General features: G+C 34.0%; 10 protein-coding genes and 2 non-coding genes across 12 annotated transcripts; 6 read left to right on the top strand and 6 right to left on the bottom strand. All coding sequences in view use genetic code 12, as the record gives it.

Moving 5' to 3' along the window:
- Positions 1 to 820: 820 nt before the first annotated feature.
- Positions 821 to 4,492, top strand: SPF1 (ion-transporting P-type ATPase; the record flags this gene model as incomplete). Its single annotated transcript, XM_064905900.1, has 1 exon — positions 821 to 4,492. One exon carries the CDS (start codon positions 821 to 823, stop codon positions 4,490 to 4,492), a length of 3,672 nt encoding a protein of 1,223 aa, XP_064764068.1.
- A 67-nt stretch (positions 4,493 to 4,559) lies between these two features.
- On the bottom strand, positions 4,560 to 5,861 carry DFJ63DRAFT_90112 (uncharacterized protein). Its single transcript, XM_064909199.1, has one exon. It carries the CDS (start codon positions 5,617 to 5,619, stop codon positions 4,627 to 4,629), a length of 993 nt encoding a protein of 330 aa, XP_064764067.1. The 5' UTR covers positions 5,620 to 5,861; the 3' UTR covers positions 4,560 to 4,626.
- DFJ63DRAFT_89818 (thiamine transporter) lies at positions 5,744 to 6,865 on the top strand. The gene is made up of 2 exons (XM_064909184.1): positions 5,744 to 5,964; positions 6,033 to 6,865. The coding sequence occupies exons 1-2, from the start codon at positions 5,867 to 5,869 to the stop codon at positions 6,847 to 6,849; spliced, it is 915 nt and encodes a 304-aa protein (XP_064764066.1). The 5' UTR covers positions 5,744 to 5,866; the 3' UTR covers positions 6,850 to 6,865.
- Positions 6,866 to 6,881: 16 nt separating this feature from the next.
- Positions 6,882 to 8,320, bottom strand: DFJ63DRAFT_334305 (uncharacterized protein; the record flags this gene model as incomplete). Its single annotated transcript, XM_064908017.1, has 2 exons — positions 6,882 to 8,183; positions 8,258 to 8,320. 2 exons carry the CDS (start codon positions 8,318 to 8,320, stop codon positions 6,882 to 6,884), a joined length of 1,365 nt encoding a protein of 454 aa, XP_064764065.1.
- Positions 8,321 to 8,538: 218 nt separating this feature from the next.
- Positions 8,539 to 8,611, bottom strand: DFJ63DRAFT_t46. The gene has a single exon. It is a non-coding gene; the product is annotated as a tRNA-Ala (tRNA).
- A 20-nt stretch (positions 8,612 to 8,631) lies between these two features.
- DFJ63DRAFT_t45 lies at positions 8,632 to 8,705 on the bottom strand. The gene has a single exon. It is a non-coding gene; the product is annotated as a tRNA-Ile (tRNA).
- Positions 8,706 to 8,865: 160 nt separating this feature from the next.
- NSA1 (ribosome biosynthesis protein) lies at positions 8,866 to 10,161 on the top strand (the record flags this gene model as incomplete). Its single annotated transcript, XM_064908016.1, has 1 exon — positions 8,866 to 10,161. The coding sequence occupies one exon, from the start codon at positions 8,866 to 8,868 to the stop codon at positions 10,159 to 10,161; it is 1,296 nt and encodes a 431-aa protein (XP_064764064.1).
- A 41-nt stretch (positions 10,162 to 10,202) lies between these two features.
- Positions 10,203 to 11,261, bottom strand: SEH1 (Seh1p; the record flags this gene model as incomplete). The annotated part of the gene is made up of 1 exon (XM_064908015.1): positions 10,203 to 11,261. One exon carries the CDS (start codon positions 11,259 to 11,261, stop codon positions 10,203 to 10,205), a length of 1,059 nt encoding a protein of 352 aa, XP_064764063.1.
- A 241-nt stretch (positions 11,262 to 11,502) lies between these two features.
- On the top strand, positions 11,503 to 12,984 carry ALG7 (UDP-N-acetylglucosamine--dolichyl-phosphate N-acetylglucosaminephosphotransferase; the record flags this gene model as incomplete). The annotated part of the gene is made up of 1 exon (XM_064908014.1): positions 11,503 to 12,984. The coding sequence occupies one exon, from the start codon at positions 11,503 to 11,505 to the stop codon at positions 12,982 to 12,984; it is 1,482 nt and encodes a 493-aa protein (XP_064764062.1).
- A 170-nt stretch (positions 12,985 to 13,154) lies between these two features.
- On the top strand, positions 13,155 to 15,098 carry VRP1 (Vrp1p; the record flags this gene model as incomplete). Its single annotated transcript, XM_064905899.1, has 1 exon — positions 13,155 to 15,098. The coding sequence occupies one exon, from the start codon at positions 13,155 to 13,157 to the stop codon at positions 15,096 to 15,098; it is 1,944 nt and encodes a 647-aa protein (XP_064764061.1).
- A 56-nt stretch (positions 15,099 to 15,154) lies between these two features.
- On the bottom strand, positions 15,155 to 16,727 carry DFJ63DRAFT_318006 (diphthamide synthase). The gene has a single exon (XM_064906891.1). It carries the CDS (start codon positions 16,231 to 16,233, stop codon positions 15,184 to 15,186), a length of 1,050 nt encoding a protein of 349 aa, XP_064764060.1. The 5' UTR covers positions 16,234 to 16,727; the 3' UTR covers positions 15,155 to 15,183.
- DFJ63DRAFT_334299 (uncharacterized protein) lies at positions 16,420 to 16,829 on the top strand (the record flags this gene model as incomplete). Its single annotated transcript, XM_064908013.1, has 2 exons — positions 16,420 to 16,592; positions 16,820 to 16,829. The coding sequence occupies 2 exons, from the start codon at positions 16,420 to 16,422 to the stop codon at positions 16,827 to 16,829; spliced, it is 183 nt and encodes a 60-aa protein (XP_064764059.1).
- Positions 16,830 to 16,844: the final 15 nt, after the last annotated feature.

Raw genomic sequence — 16,844 nt, 5'->3', positions numbered from 1 at the left:
ATTGATACTTTTCTTTTCTGCATTACACCTCGATCTTGAAACTTTTGAAGCGATGGATATATGTATCATATCTGGTTATTTCTATTATTAGCTTAACTATGGAAAAGCTTATCAATGACTTTATTTGATATGTAAGGAGTAAAGTACTTGTTGTCTCATAATCTTTGATATGATTATTATTAATTTATTATTAGAAGTCTTTTCTTTTTTTGGTTTTGGATAAAGTCTATTTTTTAAACAGTGATACACTAGTTGTTTATTTGTGCCAAGTATTGATGATGCTTATTTCTTTGTTGTCTATGTCCCCAGATCTACAGTTTTGGTTTCAAATCTAGTTCGTAGTTTAGTGCTACCATTATATTATTAATGAACATTAATTAATCGATGCTATTACTTGCAGAACGGGGTTATCATTGATACATTACCTAAACAGAAGAAAAGAAAAGATATATGCTCTTGTGTAGCATTATTATCTGTCATCTACCTTCTACTTTCCTTATTACATCCCGCATTTCATATTTCCCATCTACAACTATGTTATTATCTATAATCTAATCCCTATACTAGGTATCTACTAGTTAATTATAAAAGCTTCTATACGATTCCATGGATTATCATTTTTTTGAGGGGTCGTGTCCCATGACTGAAAAGTTGTTGATTTCCAAAAAAAAAAAATGTTAAGCAGGCCAAATTTAGAGATAATCGTAAATCAAATATATTTGTTAAAGGAAATTACAGCTTTTTTTCAATTTCTTTCAATTCAAGCTAGTCTTTCAATATATTAGATACCTAATTGATATAACAATCTATTGTTAGCATCATGTCTGATATAGTAGATAACCCGCTTATTCAAGGAGCCGAATTATTGGTTCCAAAATCTTGGTTTCTAAGACCATACGTGTGGCCATTTGCCATTATTTATCCAATATGTTTTCAAATCTATACTCAACATTATGATACTTATGTGGTGGGTCCAGAATGGACATTTGTATATCTGATTGCCATTCTTTCCCTTAATATGTTGTTCTGGTTAATGCCTCATTGGAATATTGAAATTGATTCAAAATTCAATTATAGTAAGGTTAATACTATCGATGAAGCAAGTTATATTAAAATTACTCCTGCTCCAAATTCAGGAGTTGGTGAAACTTGTAAAATCGTTCGTGAAACTTTCCATGATGGTGAAAAACAAACTAGTTTCTTATATCAAAAGAGAAGACATATTTATCATGATTCAATTGCAAAATTCTCTCCACCTCAATTTAAATTTGATGAATTACCAGAATTATCGTATTTTCAAAATTCAAAAGGTTTAAAAGGTGATTTGGAAAAATATTCAAGAAATTATGGTGATAATAAATTCGATATTCCAATCCCAACTTTCTTAGAATTATTTAAAGAACATGCCGTGGCTCCATTTTTCGTTTTTCAAATCTTTTGTGTTGCTCTTTGGTGTATGGATGAACAATGGTATTATTCATTATTCTCCTTATTCATGTTAGTATCATTTGAAATGACTACCGTGTTCCAAAGAAGAACTACTATGGCTGAATTCCAAACTATGGGTATTAAACCTTATGAAATTTATGTTTATAGAGATTTAAAATGGAAACAATTACAAACTACTGAATTATTACCAGGAGATTTAGTATCTGTTACTAGAACTCTGGAAGATAGTGCTTTACCATGTGATTTATTATTAATTGATGGTACTGCTATTGTTAACGAAGCTATGTTATCTGGTGAATCAACTCCATTATTAAAAGAATCTATCAAATTAAGACCTGCTGAAGAAAATTTACAACCAGAAGGATTTGATAAAAACTCAATTTTACATGGTGGTACTATGGCTTTACAAGTTAGTAAACCAGAAAATCCAATCATTGCTAATGCTCCAGATGGTGGTGCTTTAGCTTATGTTATTAAAACTGGGTTTGAAACTTCTCAAGGTTCATTGGTTCGTATGATGATTTTCTCAAGTGAAAGAGTTTCTGTTGGTAACAAAGAAGCTTTCTTATTTATCTTGTTCTTATTACAATTCGCTATTGCTGCTTCTTGGTACGTTTGGGTTGAAGGTACTAAAATGGGTAGAGTTCAAGCTAAATTAATCTTGGATTGTATTCTTATTATTACTTCTGTGGTTCCACCTGAATTACCAATGGAATTAACTATGGCTGTTAATTCATCGTTAACTGCTTTACAAAAATTCTATATTTATTGTACTGAACCATTTAGAATTCCATTGGCTGGTAGAATTGATGTTTGTTGTTTTGATAAAACTGGTACTTTAACTGCTGAAGATTTAGTATTTGAAGGTTTAGCTGGTTTCAAACTTGATGAAGTTCATCATTTATTTAAATGTGAAGAAGCTCCTGCTACTACTTCTTATATTTTAGGTTCTGCTCATGCTTTAGTTCAATTAGATGATGGTGAAGTTGTAGGTGATCCAATGGAACAAGCTACTTTAAGTGCTGCTCATTGGAAAGTTGGTAAAAATGATACTGTTGAAAGAGAAGTTGAAAATGGTAAAGTTGAAAAGATTAAAATCTTACGTCGTTTCCAATTTTCTTCAGCTTTAAAAAGATCCGCTGCTATTACTTCCCTTAATGTCCTTCCTGGTAAGAATTTTGTCGCTGTTAAAGGTGCTCCAGAAACTATTCGTACCATGGTTATTGATGCTCCTGAAAATTATGAAGAAATTTATAAATCATTTACTAGAGCTGGTTCTCGTGTTTTAGCTTTGGCTTATAAATATTTAGATGCTAATGTTGTTGTTAATAAAGTTAAAAGAGAAGAAGTTGAATCAAAATTACATTTTGGTGGGTTTATTGTTTTCCATTGTCCTTTGAAATCTGATGCTGTTGAAACTATTAAAATGTTAAATGAATCTTCTCATAGAAGTGTTATGATTACTGGTGATAATCCTTTAACTGCTTGTCATGTCGCTAAAGAAGTTGCTATTACTACTAAAGATGTTTTAATTTTAGATGCTCCTGAAGAACATCATCAAATTGGTGAAGAAGATAATTTAGTATGGAGAAATGTTGATGAAACCATTATTATTCCATATAAATCATCTGATGATATTGATCTTGGCTTATTTAAAAAATTCGATGTTTGTATTACTGGTTATGCTTTGAATTATTTAGCTGATCATCATCAAATTTTAGATTTATTAAAACATACTTGGGTTTATGCTAGAGTTTCTCCAAATCAAAAGGAATTCATTTTAACTTCCTTAAAAGAAGCTGGTTATAGTACTTTAATGTGTGGTGATGGTACCAATGATGTTGGTGCTTTGAAACAAGCTCATATTGGTATTGCTTTATTAAATGGTACTGAAGATGGTTTAAAGAAAATTGCTGAAAATAGAAGAAATGAACTTCTTCAAAAGACTTATAGTAAACAAGTTGAACTTATGGCTAAATGGGGTCAACCTCCTCCACCTGTTCCTATTACGATTGCTCATTTATATCCTCCTGGTCGTTCAAATCCAAAATATTTAGAAGCTTTACAAAAGAAAGGTACTACTATTACTCCAGAAATTAGAAAAGCTGTTCATGCCGCTAATCAAATCGACATTCCAATTAAAACTAAGTCTGGCTCTGGTAAAGGTGGTCCTGGTCTTGCTGATGCTTTATTAGGTGCTTTAGATGGTGAAATTGGTGAAGATGAAGCTCCAGTGTTAAAATTAGGTGATGCTTCAGTGGCTGCTCCATTTACTTCTAAATTAGCTAATGTTTCTGCTGTTACTAATATTATTCGTCAAGGTCGTTGTGCTTTAGTTTCAACTATTCAAATGTATAAGATTTTAGCTTTGAATTGTTTGATTTCTGCTTATTCTCTTTCTGTGTTATATTTAGCTGGTATTAAATTTGGTGATGCTCAAGCTACTGTTTCAGGTATTTTATTATCTGTTTGTTTCTTATCTATTTCAAGAGGTAAACCAATTGAAAAATTATCTAAGGAAAGACCTCAAGATGGTATTTTTAATAAATATATTATGGGATCAATTCTTGGACAATTTTTCATTCATATTGTTACTTTGATTTATATTACTCGTGAAATTTATATTTTAGAACCAAGAGAACCAAAAGTTGATTTAGAAAAGGAATTTTCTCCATCTTTATTAAACACTGCTATGTTCTTATTACAATTAGCTCAACAAGTTTCTACCTTTGCTGTTAATTATACTGGATTACCATTCAAGGAAAGTATTACTTCCAATAAAGGTATGTATTATGGTTTATTAGGTGTTGCTGGTTTAGCTCTTTCCGGATCTACTGAATTCATGCCAGAAATCAATGAAGCTATGCAATTCGTTCCAATGAGTTATGATTTCAAATTTAAATTAACCGGAAGTATTTTGGTTGATTTAAGTTTTACTTGGATTATCGAAGTTGTATTGAAATATTTCTTCATGAATTCTGCCCCTGCTGATATTGCCATCAGAGATGATGAAGAAGAAACAATTGAAGAAAAATCAACTTAAACAGTAAGCACACTTTTCCCATTTTGACTTTTAATAGAAGGGTATATTTATATATATATATTCTACACAATCTAATATATCGAAAGATTAAAACTTATATACATTAATAAACGAGTTCGTTATAAAATAATACATTATTGATTTATCAATTGTAAATCACTATTTCTATTTAAATTGGAAACTTTTAATACCGAAAGACCATTACGGTTGACGATAGAGAATTTATTCTTTGATAATTTTTGTTCCATAACGCGAAGAATATCCAATATTTCATCGATATCAAGAGGATAATCGGAACTGTCCTTGACCGTTTGACAAAGCTTGGAAACTGAGAATAATTTAAATGGTTCTGATTCTAGTTTCTCAGTAAATAATTGGAATATGACTTCATATATTGAAGCTGATTTCTGAGTCAAATAATTGTCATAATTTGATTGAGCATCTTCAAATGGATTCTTGATTTCATTACGAAGTTTTTCTTTTAATCTTATTCTTTCAATCAAGGTTAAACCATTATTGTTGAGTTGTTCTTTCAATGCATCCTTTTGTTTGAATTGGAACTTTGCTGCCTCATTCTTTAGTTCCTTTAATAAGTTTCTTTTAACGGGTGAGTTCGAATTTGATCGTGGAAGTTTAGACACTTTAGTAGGCAGTGGAGAACTGGTTGACGATGACCTTGTTGTCTTATCGTCAAGTTTATCATTGAAGTCTAAGATCTCTTTCATCGAAGTAATGGTCAACTCCTTCACTTCTTGGTTATTTTGTATCCATGAACCAATACTTTCATTAAATTGAATCTTCCTCTTATCCATCAAAGAATTTTTTGAACCTAATGGAAACGAAATATAAATGTTTGAACTGTCGAAAGGATTATTCCCAGCATCATAAATATGATAAAAACACGGATTAATCAGATATATCACTTGAATGTCTAGTATTTTAATCTTCATCTGAGCTAAACTTGAAGCTGAATCGAGGATCTCAGTAATTAATGGATCGGTAGAATGTGATGCATAATGAAGAGACAAAGCATTATCAATAGTGCTTGCTTTCTTCTGCAAGTCTGCAAATATGCCTCGTCGTATCACGGGATGTACTGGAAATGTTCTATGATTATTATTAACCATCTCTATCTATACTCCTCGAAGATACTTTTACTTCAAAATAGTTTAAACTTGATCTGGTTTATAAAATGACATTTTAAAAATTGACGCGTTTATACGATTTAAAAAAAAATTAGTTTGCATCCTTTTATGTGCAGTCTCGGACATATTTATGCGCTTATTGATCAGGGAGAGAGAGAGCAGAGATATCAATTTAGAGTTATAAAGAGAATTATAACTTCTTTCCCTTTTTACTATATTTATTGAATGAATGGAATCTAGCAAGAGAGAAGATCATCTAAAGAAGGGGTCTAATGTTTCCCCCTATGAATCTTTACTAGCTGGTTCCATTTCTGGAGCAGTAGCAAGGTACGTTTAATTTGTTTTTTGTATTGATCTGTTTTAAGAGCAATTTTACTGACAGAGATATAATTTAGAGGTGTAACAGCCCCATTAGATACCATAAAGATACGGCTTCAATTACAGAGGAAAACATATAAGGAAAGCATGGGAGTATTCACAGTAACTAAGAACCTTCTTAGGAATGAAGGCGTGGTGGCTCTTTGGAAAGGTAATGTACCAGCAGAGATTTTATATATATTGTATGGAGGAGTTCAATTTACTTCATATTCAATGTTGTCTACGGCTTTGAATGATTTCACTTCTAGTAAAAAAATAAGTCTAAGCTCTTCTAGTCATTCATTGGTGGTTGGATTTGGTGCTGGTATAGTGAGTACATTTTTCACATATCCTTTTGATTTACTAAGAACTCGTTTAGCAGCAAATTCAGATAAAAAGCTTTTATCAATGACATCAACATTCAAACAAATATTGAAAACCGATGGAATAATGGGTTGCTTTACAGGTATCAAACCTGCTACTTTGTCTGTAGCATCAACTACTGCAGTCATGTTTTGGTCATATGAGTTAGCTCGAGATTTTGCAAACAATTATCAAGGTATTCCCTTTGTAGAAGGAATTTGTGGTTTAGTTGCAGGAGCTACTTCAAAAGGTGTTACCTTTCCTTTAGACACGTTACGTAAGAGAACCCAAATGTATACTGTTATGTATGGTTCAAAACCGGTGAGTGCTGTTAAATTATTTGTATCTATATTAAGGAATGAAGGGTTATATGGTCTTTATAAAGGATTTGGTATTAGTTTACTAAAGACGGCGCCAACAAGTGCTGTTACATTATTCATGTATGAATACTCCCTTAACTATATAACATCATTCAATAAGAAATTTTCATAGAACTAATGTATGTATATATATTCTAGACACTTTTATACCTTTAATAAGTAGTCATCATCTTCTTCTTCACTACTATGAGCAGACATAGCATCATCTCTAAGACCCAGCAAATTATCAAAACTAAGTACCAATTTAACTAATGGATCATCTTCACCTTCAATGCCTCTAAATATTTCATCCTGATCATCGTTATAGTTTTTCGTGATCAGATCAGGCAGAATATACTCTCTATCATTATCATCTACATCAGAATCATAATGTCTATCTGTATTTTCCGATTCATTGGTGTGAGTTTGACTACCATTCGGGAATTTTATACTTGATATATCCCTTGAATGAGCATATAAAGATTGTGAATTTGCCAATAAATTCTGTACTCTAGACGGTACTTTGATTATAGGACTATTGACACGTTTGGCTTTTATTTCATTCTTTTTAGGTTCGGGAGGTATGACAATCGGCACAGGAACACTTTCTTCTTCAACTTCTTTCCTTAATTGGTTCTTTATATACATGGGAAGATTTTCTCCAAATAAAGAACCCCTTCGTAATTTCTTATCATTAGGCAAAGTTTGTTTGATTCGGTTTTGTTTATCAACATCATCATTTGAAGGTTGATCTATTATCACTTTAGGTGCTGAAGATGTACGAGAAGGCTTTCCATTTTGTCCCAGAAATCCAAATCCAAGCTTTTTCAGAACATTCCTAAGTCTATTGTTAATCAATGGATGTTGTATACCAGTCTCTTTTACTCCAATTTCTGCCTTGGTTACCGCGTTGACATATGTTGTACTTATCACAGCTGGCTTTATAAGATTTGAGTCTCTATTATTTCCTTCGAAAGTGTGTAGTAATGAATTCGGACCTGGATGCATTAAATCTAATGACATCCTTCTTTGAGTTTTAGTCATTTTCGGCATCTCTGATCTAACCTTTAAATCAATGGAGTTATTTACTACTACCACTGGCTTCGTATTCTTATTGACTTTTTCGACTTGATTATCAGGTATTGGGGGTGAAATTTCTAATTTGAAGGATTCCAAGTCGAGAGATGATATTATCCCCGCTACCTCTTTATAAAGGGGATTCTTTTTATCTTTCCAATCACTTGTTACTTGCCTTATATCGAATTCATTATTATGGAAGTAGTCATATCTTTGATCGTATAATTCATCAACTTTTAACTTAAGGAAATCAATATCTGGAAATTCGAGGATCCTCAGGAGATAAGTCCAATCTATTTTCTGATAGAATTGAGTCACGTCTATAACTGCATTGCTATACTCTTCGACGTATTTCGCTAGTCGTATATCTTTAGCTTTGGTCCACTCCAACTTTAAAGCCAGTTAGTATATATTGTTCTAGAAAATGAATAACAATCAAGACCTAAAAATAAATATTAACATACATTATGAACATCATCTTTATGTTCTAATTCATTCATCAACCTATCGGTTCCAATGATTGACATTACTTTGGATAAGATTAACATATACTTCACTTTAGGTTACTCTTACTGTTATCGTATTTTATCGCAAGACCATAGAAATAATATGCAGGACGCAAAAATTGAGAATTCATTTTTTTTACCAATTGCACCTTTAATTTACAATTATAGTTGAATTTAAACCATTAAATTGATTCAATTTATATCTATTATTTAAGGTTATATTGAAATTAAAAAAAGAATGGACGAGTCAGGAGTCGAACCCGAGACCTTTCGCATGCTAAGCGAACGCGCTACCAACTACGCCACACGCCCTGAGAAATTTACAGAGAAAATGGTCCCTAGCAGGATCGAACTGCTGATCTTGGCGTTATTAGCACCACGCCTTAACCAACTGGGCCAAGGGACCATTTCTTGACAAAAAATTCGCCCGGTTTGTGGTAGAGAAATCATGTCACATGATCGATCCGGCATATAAAAATTTTCTGATTATATGAAAAACTCATCTCGTTAAGTAGAAGTTGATTTAAAGAAGGTAGATGTATTATTGAATTCTAAGTTAACCAATAATGAAGCTTTTGGTATCGTCCGATGATAATGGACAAGTGAAAGAAGTCATATTCAATAGAGGAACTGATACTTCGAAGAAAGATGGTCAACAACCTATATCAATTAAGAATTTCTGTACCGAACCAAAGGTTATTTCTAAATCTCGTTTAATAAATTTTTCAGATAAATATCTTGTAGCTGCCAAATTAGGAGGTAGTTTGAATATTTATGAATTACCTGATGAAGAAATTGAAATGGAAGATGAAGAAAAGTACAAATTGTTACATCTGTATAATCTTGAAGTAGAGAAAGGTGATGTTCCAATTGCTTTAATTGCTAACGATGAGTTAGAAAGTATAATAGTTGCATATGAATCAAGTAAAGTGTTTATAATAAACTTAAGTAATGAAGACTTTAATGTTGATCCAATCTTAATAAATCTTGATATAAACAAACCAATAGCTGCCTTTGTTGAAAATCCTTATGAGCATGGTACTTTTGCATATGGTGGGAAAGAAGTTGATGTTAAAATCATTCGTTTGTTTGAAAAAAATGTTAATCATGAAATATTTTCCAAGAAAGATTATAAGAAAAGCTTCATTCCAAAAGAATTATTCAAAGCTAAGAATGCTAAAAATGATCATTTAGATTTAAGACCACAAATTTGGATAAGTCAAATATTATTTTTCAAAGATCAACCTACAAATGGCTACAAATTCATTACTGCTACCAGATACGGACAAATACGTTTATATGATACAACACATGGAAGAAGACCAATCAAAGATTTTAAATTATGCGACAAACCAATAATCACCTTATCATTTGTGAATGAAAACGAATCAGAAATAATAGTCACCGATACTCATAACTTAATTGCCAAACATTCCTTAACTTTGGTAGATGAAAACGCACATAAAACTATATCTGCATCTGCTGGTGTGATCATTAAGCCAGTTGCTAAACTTTTAGGTAAATTCTCTGAAGGAGGAAATACAGGTGCTACTTTTGGAGTTGCATCAAATGGAGAAATTTTAGTTACCGGTGGTTTAGACAGATATGTGAGAGTTTTCGATATTGAGTCTAGAGAACTCTTAGGAAAAGTATATCTTGGAGTAGAAATCTCATCCATCCTTATTGTAGATGATGAAGATGAAATTGAGGAAGCCGATATTGTCAATGAAGCACCAATAATTCAAAAGAGAAAGAGAAGAGATATTGCTACTGAAGCAAAAGAAGAAAGTGATGAAGAGGACTTATGGAATGAGTTAGAGATAAACGAGAAGAAGTCTACCAAAAAGCAAAAAACTGTATAATTATTTATAGATTATAATACATAACGAATTACTAATTGTTATTACTTACCTGAAGCATTTTGTGCAACGTTTTCTTCTTCGATTACTCTGTTGCCGGATCTGTTACTTGTATTTATCACACTCATGCATTTCCACTCATTTAGATAATTACATTTCCAAAGTCTGATATTACCATCATCTCCAGCTGATGATAGAATTGTACCCGTCAAATTCCAATTCACCTTCCATACTTCCAGCTTATGATCATTCAACTTAGCTAATGTCTCTATCTTCAACTCTCCACTTTGCAGCTCAGTTGCCTTGAAAATTCGTACATAACCATCTTTACAACCAGTCGCTATGAGATGATAATTTCTTCCCATAGATGGAGCCCAACTAACAGCTCTGATTAAACCATTATGTTCTGGAAGATTACATAATTTGATATATTTGCTTTTGGAGTTTGAATCTGTATCCATTTCTTCTTTGATGTCATTTGATTGATTATTTGATGGAGATGTACCATATATAAAACCCTGGTCCAAAGCAACCACTATAAACTTTTCCGTTTTTGAAAATTTTGCAGGACACCATTCAATACAGAAACTACTCTGTAAACTTTTAGCTGGCAATTGCATACTTAATATAGGTAATTCTGTAGTTAGTGCCCAATTCGTTAAATCGCTAGGTTCTAATGACTCATATATTCTGAATATACCATCCGATCCTACACATCCCAACTTTAAACCCATATGATTGGGAGCAAATGCAACGTCGTAAATTGGACCATATGATTCTATGGCCAAAGTAGCTAGTTTAATCCAACGTCTACCTGATCCATGTAATTCATCTGATTGTTCTTGCCATACCTTTACGGTACGATCATATGAGCAAGAAGCTAATATTTTAGAACTTGAGAATTCAGGATGAGCCCATGAAAGTTTGACTATCAGTGAATCATGGCCTTTCCACAGGTCATTCAATACCCAAGATGAATTGGAGGAGTCTAAGTCAAATACTTTAATATGTTGATCAGAAGAAGCTGTTGCTATATGTTTCCCATAAAAGTCATACTTAACATCATGTATCAATTCTTCGTGGCCAGTGACAAATGGCTTCATTTCAATTATATCTCAAATATATTCCTACCAACTGTTTGTATATAAGTTTGCAGCAAAAGCAATGGCCAGATTAGAAATTGACTTCGTCTTCTTAATTGTTTTTCCCAATTGATAGTCAAATAAAGAGAATTGTTATATGCAGTCATTTGGTGATACTTTCAATTAGCGGATTTTTTGTTTATCTAAATTTTTCAGCGCATTCTATTTATTTGCAACGTGTAGGTCACCACTACAGTACAAGATGTATCTGAGAATAATCAGGTTAAGTGTGTTGGTGGTTTCATTGTCACTAATAACAGTGAACAATCCACTTCAAACACTGATAGCGTTTGCTGGGATTGGATATGTCGTGACTTATACTTTAATACCTAGGTTGACTAAAAGCTTCATTAGAGTTGGTCTTAAAGGTAAGGATCTTTCTAAACCTCCACCAGTTTATGAAATTGCCGAATCAATGGGAGCAGTATCTGCAATCACATATTTGTTTTTGATGTTTGGACTTATCCCATTTATTTTCTTCAAGTATTTGGTATCTTTCACATCATTATCAAATGATGAAAGCATTTCAGATAATTATGCAACACAATATCAATCATTAGCTAATAATCGTTTATTTCCTCATAATAAGTTAGCTGAATACTTGAGTGCTGTTTTGTCTTTACAAAGTACTACCATGCTTGGTTTCCTTGATGATTTGTTTGATATTAAGTGGCGTCATAAGTTTTTCCTTCCAGCAGTGGCGTCCTTACCATTGTTAATTGTTTATTATGTTGATTTTAGTGTGACATCCGTTGTTGTACCAAAATTCATCACAAACATAGCTGGAGGAGAGGAATTATTGCAATTATTAAATCAATTGATCATAGTAGGGAATTACATTGTTAGCAAAGTATCCGGTTTAAGTTTTGGTACGCTTAACGACTATGTAGTAACAGAAGATTCTCCAAAACTTCTTGATTTAGGAGTATTTTACTATGGCTACTTAGCTTCTGTGTCTATTTTCACTCCAAACTCGATCAATATTTTGGCTGGTGTTAATGGTTTAGAAGTTGGTCAATCGGTCGTTCTTGGAATTATTTTCCTTGCTAACGATTTCTGTTATCTCTTCTCTTCAAATGTACCACAAGCTGCTTATGATTCACATTTGTTTTCAGTAATATTCATAATTCCATTCATGGGTGTTTCTTTAGCTTTATTACAATACAATTGGTTTCCTGCAAAAGTCTTTGTTGGTGATACTTATTGTTACTTTAGTGGTATGTTATTTGCTATTGTCGGTATTCTTGGACATTTTTCAAAAACACTTCTTTTGTTTCTTTTACCACAAATAGTTAACTTCATTTACTCGGTCCCACAGTTATTTGGAATAGTTCCATGTCCTCGTCATAGACTTCCGAAATTTAACATAAAAGATGGTTTAATGTATCCTAGTTATGGTCAATTACAAGAGTCAAATTCAGTTGGTAAGAATCTAGTAAAGTTTCTTGCTACTTTTGGTTTAATAAGTACTAGAAGAGATGAAAAAACTAATGAAATAACCGAATTTTCAAACATGACTATCATAAATTTAGTTTTGGTTTGGTTTGGTCCACTCCGTGAGGATACTTTATGTACTGTATTATTAGCTATTCAACTATTCGTTGGATTGTTTATGATAGGAATAAGGCATACAGTGGGACCTTGGTTATTTGGATACGATAATCTTAGTTGGGGAGTAAGTTGAATAGTTTATAGATCATAAATGTATTATATAACTATTTTCCTGCACATAAATATACAGCCTATTTTGGGACTTGTTGAAATTACCTAAAAGTAGGAACGAGATCATTTGAACAGTTGTAAATTATATCTCTTTAATATTAAATCAATTGATCTAATATCAAGCAAACAAATATGCCACCGCCACCCCCTCCTCCTCCACCGCCACCACCTCCAGTACTTGGTGGTAATTTACCTCCTGGTCCACCAGCGGTGATGCCAATGGGTAGAGACGCATTATTAGGAGACATCAGAAAAGGAGCTAGATTAAAGAAAGCTGTCACTGTTGATAAATCAAAACCCATGCTTGAAAGTAAACCTGGAGCTATTTCAGCTGGTCCACTGCATAATTCATCTTCAAGCAGCAGTTCTGCCCCTCCAATTCCTACAGGTGCTCCACAATTAGGTGATATATTTGCCGGAGGAATTCCAAAACTAAAGCACAGGGACAACAGATCTTCAATTGTCCCTCCTTCAGCTCCAAAGATTCCCATGCAAACAAATCCAAGCAGTAGTCGAGATAATGGAATACCTAATATCCCCAACTCTAGGCCCGCAAAAAGAAATAGTTTAACTTCAGCACCTCCACAACCTCCTGCTCCTTCAATCCCACCACCATTGCCATTTTCTGCACCACCTATTCCAGGATCATTACCACAATCTATACCAAAGCTACCACCAAGTAGACCAAGAAAATCTTCACATATGAAATCCAGTTCCATAAATTCTACAAATTCATTTGAAGCACCAGCAGCACCATCTGCTCCTCCTCCTCCTCCTTTACCAGCAGGACCACCACCAATACCAACTGGATTTCCTCCAAGCTTGCCAAATGCATCTGTTCCACCGCCTCCACCACCTCCACCAGCATTATTTGCTCCTCCTGCTCCATCGGCTCCTCCACCACCACCGATGCCACCAATTTTGTCCGGTGGTCCATCAATACCTAAGCCTTCATCTTCTAATCAGTCGCAGAACTCTTTACCTGCTGCACCTCTAGGGCAACTTCCATTCTTGGCTGAAATAAATGCCAAAAGAGATAATAAAAATGTGGTAGATTCTATTCCACAATCCAAGACCCCAAGTCACTCAGCTCCCCTGGTACCTTCGTCATTCCCACCGCCTCCACCACTGATTCCTAGAAGCTTGCCACCATCTATTCCAACTATACCTCCACCAAAAGATTCTACGAGTCTTCCACCAGCTCCTCCACCAGCTCCCCCTCCACCACCAGCATTTGCACCATCAGCGCCTGCTCCTCCTCCTCCTGCACCTCCACCACCGTCTTTTGCTCCACCTGCTCCAGCAGCTCCTCCACCTCCACCCTCATTTGCTTCTACAGCCCCTTCAAAGAGTACTTCATCTCCAAGTCCTGCAGCTGGAGGTTTACCTTTCCTTGCGCAGATAAATGCTAAAAGAAGTGATAGTTTCGTTGTTGAAGGATCTAATGGTCATTCTACAAGTGGTTCTAGTACGAAGACTAATTCAGCACCACAAGTACCGCATATCCTTCCACCTAAAAGAGAAACTTCGTTTAATCCACCAATTCCATCAGCCCCACCACCTATTCCGGCAATTTCCAATTCATATTCCAGTCAACCACCACCTCCACCAAGTGTCTTATCTCTTCCACCGCCTCCTCCTCCAGCACCGCCTTCTTCGCTTCCACCGCCTCCAACTGCCACTGCTCCTCACATCCCAAGCTCTCCAGCACCACCGCCTCCCCCACCACCACCATCTTCTTCATCTTCTATAAAGAGGCCACCACCCCCACCAGCTCCTCCTTCAAGTTCCTCTTCAGGAAGTCGTGTTTCTAGTTTAGATCACCAGCAAAATGCAGGACAATCATTAAGAAAAATTTCAGCAAGTGCATATACTATATCATCCTCTCAACAGAGAAATGGAAATCAAAATGGTGAAACTAGTAAAAAGATCGTCATCGAAGACTCAAGATTCAAGTTTGTGAATGCTGATGCCTTACCTAACCCAAGAAAATTTGGTGAAAAAGGAAACGCCTCCAAGTTATATCCAAGTGGAAGAGGTTCATCTGTGCCGTTAGATTTAAGTGCTTTCAGCTAAAATGTTGGGATATTAAAATGTCGTTTATATTACTAAAAAATCTATATGTACAAAATATTACGTTTTAAAATAAGATTCTATTGAATCACTCTATTTCGTTAGGTGACCATACTTGTAGAATATTATCGTAGAAAGAACAGGTCGCTATGGTATTTGTTTTCTCTGCCCAATCACCCCCATAACACATACTAGAGTGGTCTCCTTTGAAGTATCTTGAAACTTCAAATCCATTATCAGCAAGGGGATTTATTACTCTAGCACCGTCATACATGCAACACGCTAGTACTCGCTCATCGCCTTCAATTGGACTTGGGATCAATCTCCATACACCACCACCCAAATTTTCTTGCTTGAGTATTTTCGGTATGTATCCAGGTATTAATGATGGATTTGATTTGTCCATCAAACGAAGATCAAATATCCTAAGGTTATCATCATATGAACCAGACCATAATTGATGAGGATTAGCATTGTTCCATGAGGTTCCTGATGGTAAAATAGATACTACACCAGCATCATGATGACGAGAAGTGGTAGACCAAATCTTATCCATTGTTCTCAAATCATGGGCTATTAATTTCGCATCATCACCTCCAGTGTATACAACATTTGATAATTCTCCTAGTTCACCAAAATTACCTGTCCAACATTCTAATTCATGGGTAGTAAATAAAGTCTCGTTGGTCTTTGAGTATAAATCCACGATTGACAGTTCACCAGAAGTTGAAGTTGCTAATAGGATGTTTGGACTAGTAATTGAAAATACTATGGAAGTAACCAAATACTCACGTTCAAATATTTGCATTATTTCTTTTATTTCTAATGACTTATTTTCTTGGTCGTACTTCCAAACCATTATTTCACCAGTTGAATGTGCTGAAATAAGCATTGAATCATCTTGAGGGTTGAATTTAATGTCTAAAATGGCACTAGCGGTAGGTTCTTTGGAAATAAATGATAATTGACCATCGTCATTTTTATATATATCAAGAGATCCATGACGACTGCCATCATCTTCCAACTTGTAAGTACCCAAAATTAAGATTGTATTATCATTAGGCACATATCTCAAACAACATGGTGGCAATTCAGTCTTTGTAACACCTAGTCTTTTACTAATCAAAGTCTCTGACATATCATACCAACTACTTCATAAAGACATAGAGCATAATATCTCTTCTTCTCGATATTATCACAGTGAATAATTTTATATACAGGCGATGGAAAATATCGAGCAATTGATTTTCTGGAGATATTATTGAAAATCGTATATAATTGAGTCAACCTTCTTCTTAAACTACTTTATAAGTGTATTAGCAATATGGGTCTTTGGGCCAGATGGAATGCATTGCCAGTGACAGCTAGGTACTATGTTGGATTTTCATTTTTGATTTTCGCTGGTATTGGTGAATATGTTACATCCAGAGTTGATCAAGAAGTTGACAATAGAAAGAAGATATTGAAAGAACTTCAACAAGAATCAGAACAACAAAAGTAGAATACGGAAGTGTGTTGAGTCAAGACAAATATATCACCCAATAATACTCAAATTGAAGTCAGGGACTTCTACTCAATTAGAGTTGAGATCAATTTTAGAACTTGTACATAGCGGAATACATAATTAAATAAATTTCATTACTTTAAAATACAATTTATTAAAATCAAACAAACATAACTATAATTATTAAATAGAGAATCTAGCAATACAAAAACATAAAAAGCAGACTATGATTTTCTTCTAAATTG

This window comes from Scheffersomyces coipomensis (assembly GCF_036884675.1).
Source record: "Scheffersomyces coipomensis strain NRRL Y-17651 chromosome Unknown DFJ63scaffold_2, whole genome shotgun sequence".
NCBI lineage: Eukaryota > Fungi > Ascomycota > Pichiomycetes > Serinales > Debaryomycetaceae > Scheffersomyces > Scheffersomyces coipomensis.
The sequence above is the reverse complement of the archived record's forward strand: the minus strand, read 5'-3'. Positions and strand labels throughout refer to the sequence as shown.